Source organism: Ciconia boyciana, chromosome 10 (genome assembly GCF_034638445.1).
Source record: "Ciconia boyciana chromosome 10, ASM3463844v1, whole genome shotgun sequence".
NCBI lineage: Eukaryota > Metazoa > Chordata > Aves > Ciconiiformes > Ciconiidae > Ciconia > Ciconia boyciana.
Window position 1 is genome coordinate 11,326,989 of NC_132943.1, and position 15,400 is coordinate 11,342,388.

General features: G+C 43.2%; 1 protein-coding gene across 1 annotated transcript in view; it reads left to right on the plus strand.

Moving 5' to 3' along the window:
* Nucleotides 1-15,400, plus strand: part of ESYT3 (extended synaptotagmin 3) — a 34,312-nt gene that overhangs the window by 14,655 nt on the left and 4,257 nt on the right. The window contains exons 6-19 of the mRNA XM_072875173.1: nucleotides 548-637; nucleotides 1,698-1,753; nucleotides 4,657-4,777; nucleotides 5,763-5,936; nucleotides 6,468-6,550; nucleotides 6,997-7,045; nucleotides 7,703-7,792; nucleotides 8,657-8,719; nucleotides 8,818-8,886; nucleotides 10,144-10,209; nucleotides 11,597-11,683; nucleotides 12,534-12,683; nucleotides 13,220-13,662; nucleotides 14,857-14,946. Of these exons, the coding sequence (XP_072731274.1) occupies nucleotides 548-637; nucleotides 1,698-1,753; nucleotides 4,657-4,777; nucleotides 5,763-5,936; nucleotides 6,468-6,550; nucleotides 6,997-7,045; nucleotides 7,703-7,792; nucleotides 8,657-8,719; nucleotides 8,818-8,886; nucleotides 10,144-10,209; nucleotides 11,597-11,683; nucleotides 12,534-12,683; nucleotides 13,220-13,662; nucleotides 14,857-14,946 (1,631 nt within the window). The remainder of the gene's footprint in view (nucleotides 1-547; nucleotides 638-1,697; nucleotides 1,754-4,656; nucleotides 4,778-5,762; nucleotides 5,937-6,467; nucleotides 6,551-6,996; nucleotides 7,046-7,702; nucleotides 7,793-8,656; nucleotides 8,720-8,817; nucleotides 8,887-10,143; nucleotides 10,210-11,596; nucleotides 11,684-12,533; nucleotides 12,684-13,219; nucleotides 13,663-14,856; nucleotides 14,947-15,400) is intronic.

A 15,400-nucleotide genomic window follows, 5' to 3' on the forward strand; every position in this document is an offset into this window, starting at 1 on the left:
CATGTCCATGGGGAGGTCATGACACTTAGCTGGGAAACCACTAACTAGCAGGCTTGGAATGATTGGCTTTATCTCCTTATGTTTTGGCTGGAGAAATGATGCCTTCCATGGAAAGCACCAGGTTACCACTTTTGACCTTCTCAACGTGACTCTTAAACAGGGTCAGTGCTAGAGCATCAAGCTCGTGCGGGCCAGCTTCTGCCACTGGAGTTCAGAGAACTTCAAAAGAGCCAGTTCTGCCAGGATGTTCATAAACTGTTATAAATTAGACCGTCAACCCGTTCTTACAGTGTTGAAAGCTAATAGGCAGATCGCTGCATTTTATGGTGGTCAGGATTGCAGAGAGACTCCACAAACTTAAAGCATTGCCTGATATCAAGAGCAATGGTTTGGGAGGGGGAGGAGGTTATTGTTGGTATTAAATTCTAAATAAGATGACTTCAAGTAGGATTTTTGAAATTATCTCCATCACTGAAAAGCTCAGTTTTGAAACTGCATCTTGAGAGTACCCTCAGACTCAGTTTTCCTTGTTCTATTCTGTTTGCAGTTATATGGGACGTTGCGGGTGATACTGGAACCTCTTCTAACTGAGGCACCTTTTATTGGAGCAGTGACCTTGTTTTTTATGCAAAAACCGGTGAGTCAATAGTGAACTGCACTCTGCAGGCGCCTTGCTTCTTGGTCTGTCTTAATGCATGGATAGGTCTTCAGTAAGTGAGACAAGCTGTCCATCACTGGTAACCCAAACTGCATAACTGTGAATGCCTCACAGTGCAGGTGTTTGAATAGCAAATTCTTGATTGTTCAATGCTCCTCTTGAATTCCAAGAGGACAGGAATCAATTTGCCCTGTTCTTTTGTAGTAGTGCCTAAAAAGTTACTTGCTTCACTCTAAGAATGGGAGGACTTTCAGAGGAGCCATTTCCTAGGCCTTTGCTGCAAGGTTCCTGGCAGGTGGATTTTAAATCTTCCCATTTGTAGATTTTATCTGCAGTCATCTTGGGGACCATTCAGTCATGGTCGTGCTTTGAAAGCTTGCCTGTTTAAGGTCACATGCCTTGTAGTTGAACTGTGGTTTAATAAAATATGAGAAACCTTCTAGTGTTGTAAGAACCAGTTATCTTATAACACACAGCTTTGCTTGCTTGTGGGTTGTCCTCTGTTTGAGTTCATGGAAGTCATACATTTTTTATCTTGGATGAGGTGTTTTTGTGTTTAGATGTAGTAGCATTATTTTAGCAGATGGAAAAAAATAATTTGTTTATTGTGTGAATAGAAATACAGTCTCCTGAAGTCGGAGACTCCTGTAAATCCCCCTGCCTCAGGGCATGGGCCAACCCCTAAGTGAAAGGATGAGGAAACAACTTCAAAGTCTAGGCAGAGCTGTCGGATTTACTATGCATGACCCAAGGGCATCTGCCAGTGGCCATTGCTAGGGGATGAATGCTGTGTTTCCCTGTGCTTGCAGGATAAGTGCCAGTGATACCCTCATTTCAGGTATGGCAGGTAAAATAGATAAGGGAATTGCTACCAGCTGTTGGTTTTAATATATAGATGCAGTCCCTACTGGTGCAGGTTTTGCTTTCTTTAAACAACTGGCTTTGTTTTAGAAGCATTTGCTTCCCCTTTAAATTCTACCTTTGTTCTGAAATAAATTTTAATGGTCCTGTATCATTTTTCTCCCTGATCTTGTTGTAGCACTTGGAAATCAACTGGGCGGGCATGAGCAACGTCCTGGATGTCCCAGGGATTAAGTGAGTGTCTGTTTTGCTTCACTTTATTCTTCTTTGAAAAGCCTTTGGAAGTTGGGATGGCTTTCTCCAGTAATCATCAAAGTTATTCTCAAGAGTGGTGTGTAAAAGGTGGTACGCTGATACTCATGCCATCACATCTGGCTGTGGAGTTTGCAAAACTTGAGGAGGGTGCTTTTTACATTTTGTCAAAATTGCTTCAATCACTTAATTGTGTTTGGGACTTCGGATGAAAATAGTAAATCCCCAAAACTACAATCATCTATAAAGTAAAAAATGAGCCCTTCTGTTTCCCACGTGCCAGTTACTTATAAAGGTAGATGAGCAGACCTAGGTGACAGGCAGTCTGTGCTTATGTATGTTTACCTTAAAGTGAAAAAAGACGAGGTATCAGAGCTGCAGTCCCTCTGACAAACTGAAATACAATCCATGATAAAGAAAACTGCATCAGATTTATAAGGAAAAATGTTCTTCTGTTCTGTGTCATCTGCTCACCCTTTAGGTTCTTCAGAAAATATAGCTCTTCCCTGGTGCTTCTTGGGTTGATCTTGTACATAAAACTTGCACAAGCAAGGGTGAAAATCTTAGCAGTTTTCAGTACTGTAAGTTTCAAACTTTTTCTGCAGATTGGAGATTCACTTTGTCCTTGTTCCTTAGTGTAAGGAGAAAATTCTGTTACACAAGAACAAAATATATTTGGTTACTCAGCCATTGCCTTTCTCCCTTTAAATGCAAATGCAGACACTTGTTCCCCTCTTCCCTTGCAGCTCATGGTTTGCAGATTCATAGGAAGTGGCTGTCTACTTTAGGTACCAGTTTATGCATTAAAGGGTCTCTGAAGACCTTTGTTGTTGAGTGAGAGGAAGCTTTCTTTTTCTCTTAATTTGAGGCCAGACTGGCCTTTTGCCCTGAGGTTTGCCCTGAGAGCTCCAGTTTTTATCAGATAAATTAATCTGTTCTTTTGTAATATGGTTTCCTTAATCCTTGCAGGGAGAAGGTATGTAGGTGTTCCAACCTACAGCCTCTCATATAATTAAGTGCAAATTTGGTGTCCTAAATTTTCACTCCCTGGTTCTCTCCCAGGGATTTGAACACAGAAACCCTTGCTTGTTCATCAGCACTGCACATGAAAGCTGGGAGCAAAACATGCCTGACCGTGAATAGGCTGAAGTACAGGTTGAACAAGAGCTCTCCCTTTCAAATGAATCGGGCTTACTTAAGAGAGTAAAGAAACTGGATGCAGTCACCTGTCCTCGTGTACAAGCTGTGTTTATTTGGGTGTACCCTGAGACTGGAGGGGAGGGACAATTCTGTGACCTTCCTGTGGGGTTTTTTTGACAGGGAGGCCAACAGCCTGACCAAGGGCTTTCAGGCTCTTGGTTTCACGTTTGGAGTAGGAGAGGACTTTCCTTCTGTGTGAATCCAGCCTCACCTGTGAACTGTGACAATTTTGTTGCACAGTCTTACCCTGAGAAGCTGCCTTATAAGCACTAGATTTATCAAGAGGATGAAAGTCTTTCAGATGTTTGGTGCTCTTGGGTTTTCCTCTTAATATTGTCTTCTGCTCATGCTGAGTTGTAGTAGTATGTTGAAATCCTTTCATTAATCACCTGGAGAGTACCAGACATCTGTAATAGCTATATACTTCTTGCCCAGGAGAAACAGGTCAAATTAGTTGCCCCTACCATACAAATAGAGCAATTCTAAAGAAAAGATTTAAACTGAAAAGCTTAAAAATGTGTAAGTTTTAATTAGACTGGAAAGTTCCCTAAACTCCAAGACAGACAGTACCCTCAGTTCAGCCAGTGTGATCTGCGTGCCAAAGGTCCAGTTTCCAGTTACTTCAAACAAGATTTTCCTTCTTAGTGCAAAATATACCAAGATACAGAATCTCATCTTTTGCTTGGTCTTCTATAAAAAAAAAAAAAAGCCAAACTCATTTTGTTTTGAATGTGGCTGGCTTTTCCTTCCATTTTACAGTAAGGTCTCGGCATGTGGCCAAGAGCAGACAGCAGTGTGCGCTGGGGCCATGTTCTAAGTCTAAAAACAAACTACCTCGAGGTCTTGAGCCTCCTGTAAAATGCTGACAATTCCTGATTCCCTCCTCACCTTGTCTGTCTCTGGTGTTGGCATTCCCAAGGAAACCCAGAAGGCACATGAGTTTGTATGACTTGTTTGCGTGTGTGACGATCTCATCATATGGCCTAAGCTCCCATTCATCGTTTACAACCTGCTAGAGCCAAATTCACATCCAGCCCTAGTAACCCTAGGCTGGAACATCCCTGTGTGCAAGTGGGCCCTTGCACCATGTGTGCCACAAGGCAATGGCGATTATGTGCAGAATGATAGGGAATAAGATTGAAAGGGATCTTGAGAGGCAGCCCCATGCTTGTATTCTCCTCTGCAGCAGCTCAACTCAATGCAAATTATTGATCAGAGACAGCCTAACCTTCCACAGTGATCCACATCCACCCTTGGTGATTGGTTCTCGTGTTGAACTGTCCTCTGCATTTCCTCTTATTCTAAGCTAAATGTCACAAGCATAAGTTTTTTCTGCCCATGCACAGTTGTACGTAGGCACTCTTTCATAGGATCATAGAATCATTTAGGTTGGAAAAGACCCTGAAGACCATCGAGTCCAACCATAAACCTAGCACTGCCAAGTCCAGCACTAAACCACGTCCCTAAGTGCAACAGCTACACGTCTTAAAAACCTCCAGGAATGGTGACTCCACCACTTCCCTGGGCAGCCCCTTCCAATGCTTGATAACTTCTGGGGGAAGGTAGGCAGTATCACTCATTTCGCAGTGCCCATTTCTTTCGCTGTGCCTCATTCTTTCATTCTAACTAAAATTGTGATCTATTGTAGAGATTTAGGGTGCTTTTTTTTTTCCCCCCACCTGCAGTGTAATGTCAGACTCACTAATTCAAGACTTCATTGCTGCACGGCTGGTTCTACCAAACAGGATCACAGTGCCTCTGAAAAAGAATATGAACATTGCCCACTTGAGGTTCCCTATCCCACATGTGAGTTGTGGTTTTTTTTTCAGTGAGGGTGTTAATCTACCTGAGTGTGCGTTTGCTGCAATGTGGATGCATGCCAGCTTAGTGTCTTAGGTTCCTCCGTCAGCTGTTTCAACCTGGATTGTAGGCTTTCTGTAGGTAATATTTCAGAAATACAAAAGCAGATGTTGGATAGTTCATAATTTGGGGGGGGCAGGGGGCTGGGGGGGTCCTACCCTCTATACATGGCATAAGAAGTCTGTTTAGACACTGAGCTCATTTACCAATTTAAACCTTTAGTCTCATTTGAGAATACCACAGATCTTCAGTTAGAGAAGGTAATACATGAGCAAGCAATGAGTGTCAGGCTACTTAATTTTTTTTACTAATGCTGTGAAGGGTTGACATCTCTTTGTTACAGAAGAAAATTGAGGAAAAAAACCCCCAACGACAAATCTCTTAAATGCTTGACATATCCAGATCTTCAGTCTCCTTCATCCATCAAATACCTAATACACTCATTAATGAGGATAAATATAAATGAATGATAAAGGGATGCTCCCTATTGCAAACTTGCATCACCAAATTGAAGTTGAAGGGCCACTCTGCAATAAAATAAGAACGTGCCAATGGGTGCTTAGTTTCTCCTTCAGTCAGTGGGAATTGATCTTTACTCTACACTTGATTTGACTGTGGCTGTAATCCTGTGTGCATATGTATGTTTCTGATTTAAAAATAAATTGAAGAATATTTTCTACCCAATTATCTAGGTTGGATTGTGTATCTGTTTAAGGTTTTTGTTGTTGTTTTTTTTTTCTCTACGTAAATGGTAGAAAAAGTGTTTTAATACAGCTGTCATTGGAAATATACTGCATCAAAATACATGTCTTTGCAAAACTGTCACGCTGACTACCCTTGCTGCCTGAAATAACTAGTTTTAGGAGGTAGCATATTATAATTATCCAAAGTCCGCATTTTCGTGACCAATTTTGTATCTTATTTTATTCAGGGAGTAATAAGGGTTCATCTGCTAGAAGCTGAAAACCTTGTCCAGAAAGACAGTTTCCTTGGTGCAATCAGGGGGAAGTCTGACCCATATGCTCTTCTTCGCGTTGGCACGGTGCAGTATCGAAGCAAGACAGTTTCCCGAGATCTTAATCCCATTTGGAATGAGACGTTTGAGGTACTGAATCTTTTGATCTTTCCATCTGTAGGATGCACAGCCGTTTACATCCCTGTGCTTGGAGGACCTTCTCTTAGCTGACAGCACTGGAGCAGGTGGACTTCCTTGTTACTTGATTGAGGCATTTCTGTCCCTTAAACAAGTTCAAATTTACATTGCCAACTTGAAATGTCATTCAGGTTGATCTGATTTACATATGTGGGTTTTTGGAGGAGGTGCAAAGCACTGCTTTAAATATCAATCAGTGCAGCAGTCTGTGCAGCTGTAGTCTGCTCTAGCATTGGTTCTCTTCTGCTTATTAGGGATACCAGTTTGAGGGGCTTAACTTGTAGTTCAAAACCAAGCAAACTGGTTTTGAAATATTTTCACCTATAATCAATTGTATTTGTTACACAATTAGCCACGAAACAGCAGCAAATGTCCTTAATGTGTTACACAGCTGTGAAGTGTCATGTTCTTGTCCACAGCCTGAGTCTATATGAACCTCTGTGAATGCTTTTTATTTTTAATCAATACCTCTCTCTCCTCCAGTTTGTTGTTCATGAAGTGCCTGGTCAGGACTTAGAAGTGGACTTGTACGATGAAGATCCAGATAAAGATGACTTTATGGGCAGGTAAATTAGCATGACCCTTGCTTGGGGTCCAGTAGCCTCGGCAACGGGACACCCAGATTATTCATACCGGAAATTTAATATTGAAGGAAGCTATTCCCTTTGTCCAGATGTTGATACCAAGTTACTAGTTCCTAGTGCAACTAACTTTGAACAAGGTAGAGAATGGTCCCAGACTCCTGCAGGGAATCCTAGGAAGCCATTAGAAGTGATGGTTACTACACGACTTGAGATTTACTTCAAATTTATTTTAGTTTTGGAAGTATTTCAAGGGGGAGACTTCAGAAGTGTAAGTGCCTTCCAGCGCACACGCACACAGGTAATGTGGAGAAGTTGTTATTTGGAACAGATTTGAGTGTGGGCTTTTTTGGTGGTGGTTTCTTCTCCCCCCAACAGCAGTATGCTGTATGCCTAAATATACACTGAAATGTTTGCTTTTTGTCTTTCAGCTTGCTTATAAGCCTAGTGGATGTAATGAATGACAGTACTGTTGATGAGGTAAAGATCACAGCTTATTTCTAGATGTGGTTGGTGGTGCATGCTTACATGTACTCATTTGTGCTCTCCCTCTGCTACTACATTGTTTCTGTGTGCTTAAAGCTTCCTTGCACACTTGCACTGTGGTATTTTCACAAAAAGAAAATACCTTCACTCAGAAAACTTAAAGTAGCCATTACAAGAATTTTTACAATCAAGCTGGCAACCTCAGACAGCCCTGAGGTTACGCTGAGCCAGCAGTGTGGTATCTTGTGTTGGTATCTTGTGTCCTGTATGTACCAAATGTTTTGTACAAGGCTACAGATAAAGTTTGGTGAAGCAGTCTGATTGCTGAGGGAAGAAATGATCCAATCTTATTGTGGTTCACCCTGCAACCCAGCACTCTGCAGACAATGCCAGGGTGCCTGTCTTGTGCTGCTGCTGGTTGGAAATATCCATGTGCTTTGCATGTATATAGGTATCTTATTTTCGGTTGTTCTGGCTTGTCTTTCTGAGTAGATGGACATGCTCCAATCTAAATGTCAAAAACGCAAGCTAAGGTGTTCAAAGTACAGTTCATATTGTCTATTGTACATAAGTCTCAGAGACTGGAACGTATATATATAAAAATTATTCTGCCTCACCGTTCTCAAGTTACTCTTTGTTCTCTCCATTTAGTGGTTTCCCTTAAGTAAGACAACAAGCGGACACTTGCATTTAAAAGTGGAGTGGCTTTCACTAGTAAATGACCAAGAAAAGCTACATGAGGTGAGTATATTTGCTTAAAGGATTCAGATACTCTGATCCCTGTCCAGTGATCAACAAAGGACTGTGTAAAATTAGGAACCCCAGGCAAACTCATGAGAGTTTATTTTTGTCTGACAAAGTTTTGATGTGATTTTTGCCCCCCTCCCCCTCCGAAGAAGAAGGGCATTTGCTTGCCCAGGTCCCTTGGTAATTCCAGAGTAACTCAAATCTGGCAGCTGTTTTTGCTTGAATTAGCAAAGCTTTGTTTGACTCACTGCAAAGTGGCGTCTCACACTTCCTTTCTTTGATAATTCTTCCTCTTCCTGCTTCATCTAGGATCTGTGTAGGACCCCTGTCTATAACCTGTAGTATTCATAGACAAATATCCAGCACTGGTGCTTGGTAGGGCCATGGTTCCAAACGGTGTCTTACTTGTCCAGCAGAATTGCTTGGATAAAGCCCATCTCCCAAGGATGCTGCTTCTTCATAATCAAGAAAAAGCATTTGAGTTCCACTGAAGTGGATAAAATTTGTTTCCAGGCTTCGTTCTGCTGACACTGGATTACTGATGTTGACGTATGTGGTTGCGCATGTGTTTAGGTGTCTTGCTGCACTGGGGAATCCAGCCAGTTCTGCACTAGAGAGATTGAAGAGCATTAAGGCCAGTGAATTGAAAAGACTTACACCTTTTCTCACTGGTCTGCTTAAAACCGTCATGCTTTTTGGCTTGTGCTCCTCTAAATTGCAAGTTTTAGCAGACAGGTGAAGAGCTGCTTAGCTTTCAGAAACTGTCCTTTCAATTTGTGTTGTGCTTTACGTTGTCCTTGATGGGTGATCATGCCTACCCTGTGTTTTGTTTTGTTTTCTCTTTCCTGGCCTTCACAGGATAAGAAGGGTCTGTCTACAGCTATTCTGATAGTCTACTTGGACAGCGCCTTCAACCTTCCAGTAAGTACAAACCACATGCAGGGAGCTTTCACTCCTAACCTTTTTTTTTTTTAAAGCCCACAAATTAATTGTTTTTAAATACTCTTTTACTAATTCAGAAACACCACTTTGAGTATTCGAATGGTGAATGTGGAGCAAAGAAGATAAAAAATAACAAGTACCTCAAGGTAAAATTTATATTCTTCTCCCATGCTTGCAAAACAACATTCTGGATTATGCAGTATCGTAGCAACTGAAACTAGCTGTGGTTAAAAAGAAATAATCTCTCCACCATCAGAATCTAAGTGTCTAGGGGTTCAAAACAGTGATTGAAAGCCCACCCCCACCGCAGTGGAAGTCTAGGAGGTCCAAGGGGGAATGCAGCACAGAAATACTTGATTGTGTGTGGGGTTGTCTTTATTTTATACTTTGGACAGAGAGCCTCCAGACATCAGAGCAAGTCATGTTATCCTTTCTGCTGCTGCAGGGGTTCTTTCCATGCTGAGGTGTTCCAGCCTGACCTCCCACACTGGGATGGGAGGAATATGCTTGTTTGTGGTAACCTTCTTGTCCATTGGAGACCTGACCACCAGATTCCTTCCCCCTCAGTTTTGGAGGGATTCAGAAGCCACTCTGTCATTCACGCCTCCTCTCTCTTTGCTTCTGCTTACTTTTTCCCCCAAATACTGCATTTTGCTACTGTGATGTAAGTGGTGGGTATAGGGAAGAATGTCTTTCTCCCTTTTTTCTTGAACAAGCTACACACAACCACAGCTCTAAGCAATGGATAAAGCTTCCCATTCTCTCTGAGCAGCTCCCCTCCTAAATGCAATCTTTACAATTTAGATGAGTTACCAGCACTGTGATACACATCATATTCGATAATCCTTAATTCTGGACTTCATTGTATCCTCTTTGTATATGATGTTGTGCCAAGACCAGATCCTCAGCCTTAACTTCTATAGCATTAGTGCAGAGAAGCACAGTACAAGAGGTTCAGTATTGTTGCTTCTGGAAAGGAATTGTTACTTGATGCCAAAGACTCACTTCTAGCTGCTTTACAGCAGGTCCTGAGCCTTGGAAACCAATTCTGAGAGTCCTGTTTCATTCAGGAATGATGAAGACTTCCCACTGAGCCTTCAACTCTCTTCTCTGTTTCCTCCCAGCTTCTGACAAATTTTTAACTGCTCACCTGTTGAAACCTAAATACATAAAACTTTGGCTTAAACGTGTCTTGATGGTAGAGGGTAAGGCTGTGCTGTGTTATGGCTGGAGTCTTTCTTGTGTACTGCACTCTTCAGATGTCCTGCATCTGAAAACTATTGTCAGCTTTCCAGCAGCTTATTTCAAGTAAGAGTAGTGGTTTGATATTGCTTCCTGTAAACTATAAATGTCTCTTCTTTTTCTTTTTCTGCTTTCTTTTTTTTCCTTGTATTAAATGACAGAAGATGGAACGAGAACCTTCCTCCTTTGTCCTGCTCACAGTAGGAAACAAGACTCAGAAAAGCAAGGTGAGGCTGCTTGACTCTTCTGCTTTCCTTAAATACTTTCTATTTTATGGGTGACCATCTCCAAGTAGCCCTGAGGAAGGGTAGGACTAGCGAAGCTGATGTGAAGAGCTGTAGTTATGGTGATAGCTGCAGAGGCCGGTATGTGCGGGTCAACCAGCATGTGGAAGCACTGTGTCACTGAGTTGTGCTTGATTAGTGGGTGTCTGATCGGCTGCTGTACAGAGGTGTGCTTTTGTGCTCATGGCCACGAGGTCATGTTGGTCAAGATACTCTAGTTCTACGAGGGTTGAAGAGGAAAAAATGATAGGTCTCCAATCTGGCTCATGCTTTCTCAGGGCAGTGTCATTTGCATCCAACTGGCATTTGTTCCCTCATCAGAGTCTCCTGGCTCCTGTGTTTCACAGTTTTTACTGAATTTTTTTTTACCTGGACAAGATGTATCTGGATCTCCTCCACTTCGCTTTCAGTTCCTTTTCCATTATTTAACATTTACTTTTGCCTGATGAGTATGAGCAACAGCAGAGTTCTGCACTCCCAGTAGCTGCCATGTTTATTGCCCCGCAGCTGGATGCGGATGAGGGCAGCCCTATGTTCTTCTGGACACGCAACAAATAGGAATGAATACTGCTGGCTACACATGAGCATATGGGACTGGCACCTATTTTCCTTTGTTTCTTCCACCTGCTCCATCCAGAAATTGGGTTCTGCTTGCATTTTTACCTTTTTTGGCTTTCCCTTTTTCCCCACCACATCACCTGCCTCTCCCAAGCTAGGTCAGACTTCCAGCTTTCCCCTGCTCCTTTTCCCTTGCTGCCAGCACTCATGGCCTGATGGAAGCAGCTGGTTTACACAGCAGCCTCAACCACAGCCCCTGCGGGTGCTTTCCATGCTCTTTCATCCTTGAAGTGGATGGCACTGAAGGTGTGCCCTCCTACTCTTCCCACAAGTTCTACGCCCCTCAAACTGTCCCTCTAGCTTTCCTACCGTTCCCCACCAGCTCGCTGCACCTTTGGAAGCTGGCTCTGGGTGCCTGCAGGCTGGAAGCAGTGCCCTGGCTCCCTGGGTGGAGAGGAGGGAGGGAGGGAGCTGTGCCTCACTGCAGGTGAGGCAGGCTGCTGGTCCAGGCAGCACTGGTTGGGGCCAACTGCAGCTCGCCAGACTTGTTCTTCGGCATTTCCACGCCCCGCAGAACTTGTCCTGGTTTTGCCAGAGACTTTGCTTCTGCATGCTTCTGACCTGGAAATTTCACTCTCTCCATACAGCTGGGGTGTAGCATCACTGAACAAAACAAGAGGGTCACTGTGACCCTCTCTGGTGATCAGTGTCATGGTATTCTTTGCTGCTTACAGAATAAGCTAACGTATATGCCACAATCTTCTTGTTGCAGACCTGTAATTTCAGCAAAGATCCCACGTGGGGCCAGGCTTTCACCTTCTTTGTCCACAGCGCTCATTCCCAGTCACTCCATGTTGAGGTGAGAGAAAAGCCTTTCCTTCGAAGACCAAGCGCGCATCCATAGGAAGAAACCCCTTTTATAGTGGATGTGATCTCAGTGCTGGTTGTTTCTGTGCATTTGTACTGGGGTCCTCCTACTTAAAAGGTGGAAGAACCACCTGTTGCTGCACAGGCCATTCTCTGTTAGGTGATGTTGGTATCTACCTTTGCTCTACGATCATGTAACGCATAATATCTTAGTTCAAAACATGGGACATTTCCAGCTGCAAAGTGCAAAGGAGGTTTTATACAGGTCTGTGTGTAGTAAAGCCATGAATATTTTGCTGTCAGAAATCGCAGCCTTCATAATTCTCAACCAGAGTCCTATCTCTTCACCTTGATATTTTGGCTCATTAAGAAATCCTGTATCTCACTAGCATACATTGCAGTCACAGCCAGTTCTATGGCTGTTCACTTGGATACAGAAGTGGATTTGAACTTAGAAGGTGTATTGAGATTAAATAGGCCAAACAAACTATTACTTAAAAACCTCGTAAAAGTTTAGACCAGTTGTCATCCCAGCTGCCCTGGGACATTTTCCCCAGAGCAAGTAAGGAAAGTCAAGTAAATCCCAGGGCCTAGTTTTTCTGCTAAGGCAGTTCCTTTTCTGCGTAGTTAGGGATGGGATTTTTACTCCAAACATACTCATTTGTTACACTCCTGAAATATTGGCATCGCCCATTTGGAAGTAACCATAATTGATAATATGTCCTGAAGTAAATAAGTGAATTTTGGTCTCTGTCTGAAATACCTTCTTGCTTTGCTGTTCCCAGTGGTATGCTTTCCAGTTTGCCATCTAATAAAAACTTTTTTTTTCTTCCCCCCTCTAGGTAAAAGACAAGGATCGGGATAGTGCCCTGGGAACTTCAGTAGTATGTCTCTCCCACTTACTTAAGGACCCAAACATGACTCTGGATCAGAGATTTCAGCTGGATCATTCCAGTTCAGACAGCTTCATTAAGATGAAACTTGTGTTGCGGGTAGGTCGTTCTTTGCCATATTCACTCGGCTTCCCCAGCGGAAGCATCCAATTCTAACCAGGCAAAACACATGAAAGGTGGGTGTGGAGAAATGCAGCTTTGCTTCATAGTTGAGTAGAAAGTGGAAGTGTGGCAAGGTCTTTAAGCGCAATTAAGAGCGCGTGGTGGAGCTGGGAGGTATCCCTGAGGCTTTCTAAAACTTAGTGCAGTGCCATTGCTGAAAATCTTCTTATGACAATAAAGAGTTGGACTGAGAAATTCTAAGCTGGGGAAATCAAAGCTTCTAAACAGTAAGAGAGACTGATGCTTAGGAATTGTTTTCTCATCGGGCTCTGGATCAGTGTTTAGACACTCTTAAATACATACACAGTAGGACAAGGGAAGAGAACATCACAGCTAATCCCATAGGCCTCTTTCATCTCTAATGGCAGATTCCTGTTATAGTTTTGTGGTGGAATTTCATCCTAGGTGGTAATGGTGGTATTAACCCCAGTGCTTTGGGAGCAGCACTCATTTCTCTCCCTTGTGATTTTTAGGCCTTGAATGTTGAAGAACCCGATCCACAAAGAGTCAAGGCTGGTGTCAGTGCCTCGAAGCAAGGTCCTGTGCGTGTCATGGAGAAGGGTGGAAACCAGCAAAAGTTTGTCTCCCCACCAAAACCAGAAGTCTCAAAAGTACCTCCTGTGAGCAAAGACTCTGCAGCACTTGAATCCCGGCTGAAAAAGGACAGCAGAGAAGACCTGGATGCAAGTGACAGTTCAGCAGCACCTGTATCAAGTGAAACTGTTGCTGGCCTTAGTGAGGCAGAGCATGAGCAAAATCCAGAGCATTGCCTGTCATCAGCAACGCATACCAGAGCAGCGGTAGTGCCCACGTTGCCAGTCGTACAGGAAATGAGGCTTGCGCCCAGTGTTGCATCACTGGGTTCTCTGCCTTCTTCTTGCTTTGAATTAAGTAGCAGCAATCTGGACCTTCATAAGTAGGTGTTCTTCCACCTGAATTGTTCTTCTCTTGGGAAGGTTTAGGTTTTATAGATCGCTGTTGCATATAGTTGAATTCAAGACTGCTAAGTCATTTGGAGTCTTAGGTCTCAAATCACCTTACAAAGAATTGACCTAAGTATTCCAGTCAACAGCAAAGTAAATTACAGGGTCACTATCAGATCATGTGTAAAGTGAAAGAGTTTCCTTCTCTGGCTCTCCTAAGAGGTGCTGTATGTGTTGGCTTTATATTGTTTAAGAGCCTCTCGCACAGAATATCCTGGGTCCAATAATGCTCATTATTTTAGCAACAGGATATTGGAAGTCTGAATATCCCACTTCTGTAAAAACATGAACTCTTGATAAGCATATCTGGCTGCTGAAAGTTTTGGATGCTGTGTTTTATCCAACAAATTTTAAGATGTTCATAATGGTCTGAACAAAGCTTTTGTGGGTAGATGTGCTTGTGTGTGTCCTTCCCACAGTGCTAAGTGTGAGGCTGCAGGTAGTCTGCTCTGTTGAGGAGGACGGAGAGCCAGATCTGTCTCTCCTGGGGCGCAGAATGGAGCTAGTAGAATTCTTAATGAACTGAAGTAGCAAAGAAGGTCCACCTCAATTAAGAGAGCATCAGAGCAGTTATCAACCTGAACATCAAACCCAGCTCCAGCTGTTCAATCTCTTTCTTCTGGACTGGCAAATTCTCTAGCTCTGAACAGGGCCTCATTTAGAAACCATTTTAAAGCCATTTTTAAGCAATGTTTTGGGTTTGAAACCACTTTATAACATGCAGAATGAGATATAAAAAAGGTCCCATTTTGCATATATAGACATCCTTGAAGGAGCTGTGTAGCACGCTAACCTGTACTTTGCTGCTCCATCTGCTGCAGGCCAATTAGGTGCTTTTTTGGCCATTTATGCTGTGGGACTGAAACCGGGTACCTGTACAGAAGGCCGGCTAGGCAGTGCCGGCACTAATGGGAGTGTTGTTTCTGTGGAGCTTCTGTGGTCCAGCTGCTTTCCAGATAGGAAACCTTAGGATGTCAGAAAGAAGATTAGTGCCCTGAAAGTTGGTTTTAGTTGAAAATGCATCACCAACTTCTGAAGCTCGTGTCCTGTTTTGTGCTGCTAGGTCTGTGCATGTGGTCTTTTAAATAGCTGTATTTAAAAGCTTTGACTGTGCAACTGTCTTGCAGCGGGACTGAAATGCCTCTGGGAGAGATTCAGCTCACAGTGCGGTATGCTTCAATACGGCAGAGTCTCGTCGTGCTGGTGAATGGCTGCAGGTAACGCTGACGTTTGCTTGCATCTCTCTGTAAAGGAAAGGGAAAGAGCTCTCTGAGCTTGTGTCATTCAGCAAAGCTGGAGCAGAACCACGTGCAGCGTAAGCTGCCCAGCCGAGACACCTTAGCGATCTATGCAGCTTCGCTAAGCCCAGGCAGGTGGAAACCACCAGCTCTGGTCAATGCCAGTAGCAGGTCTGCGAGCGTGGCCAGTGAGTTGTGCTCACTGCAGTAGAGATACTTTCACTGTCATCCACACAAACCTCCTCGGAACAGCATTGACAACTGATGTGTGTCTTGGGATGTCATGATAGGCATCATGACAAGGATTGACACCTATGACTGAATTTGTAAATGTTAATTTAGGAACCCCGATAAATGGCTGCACACTCAGTAGTGAAAATTTTGTTTAACTTGATATCCTTAAAGTTTTATTTGCTTATGTTCCAACTCCCAA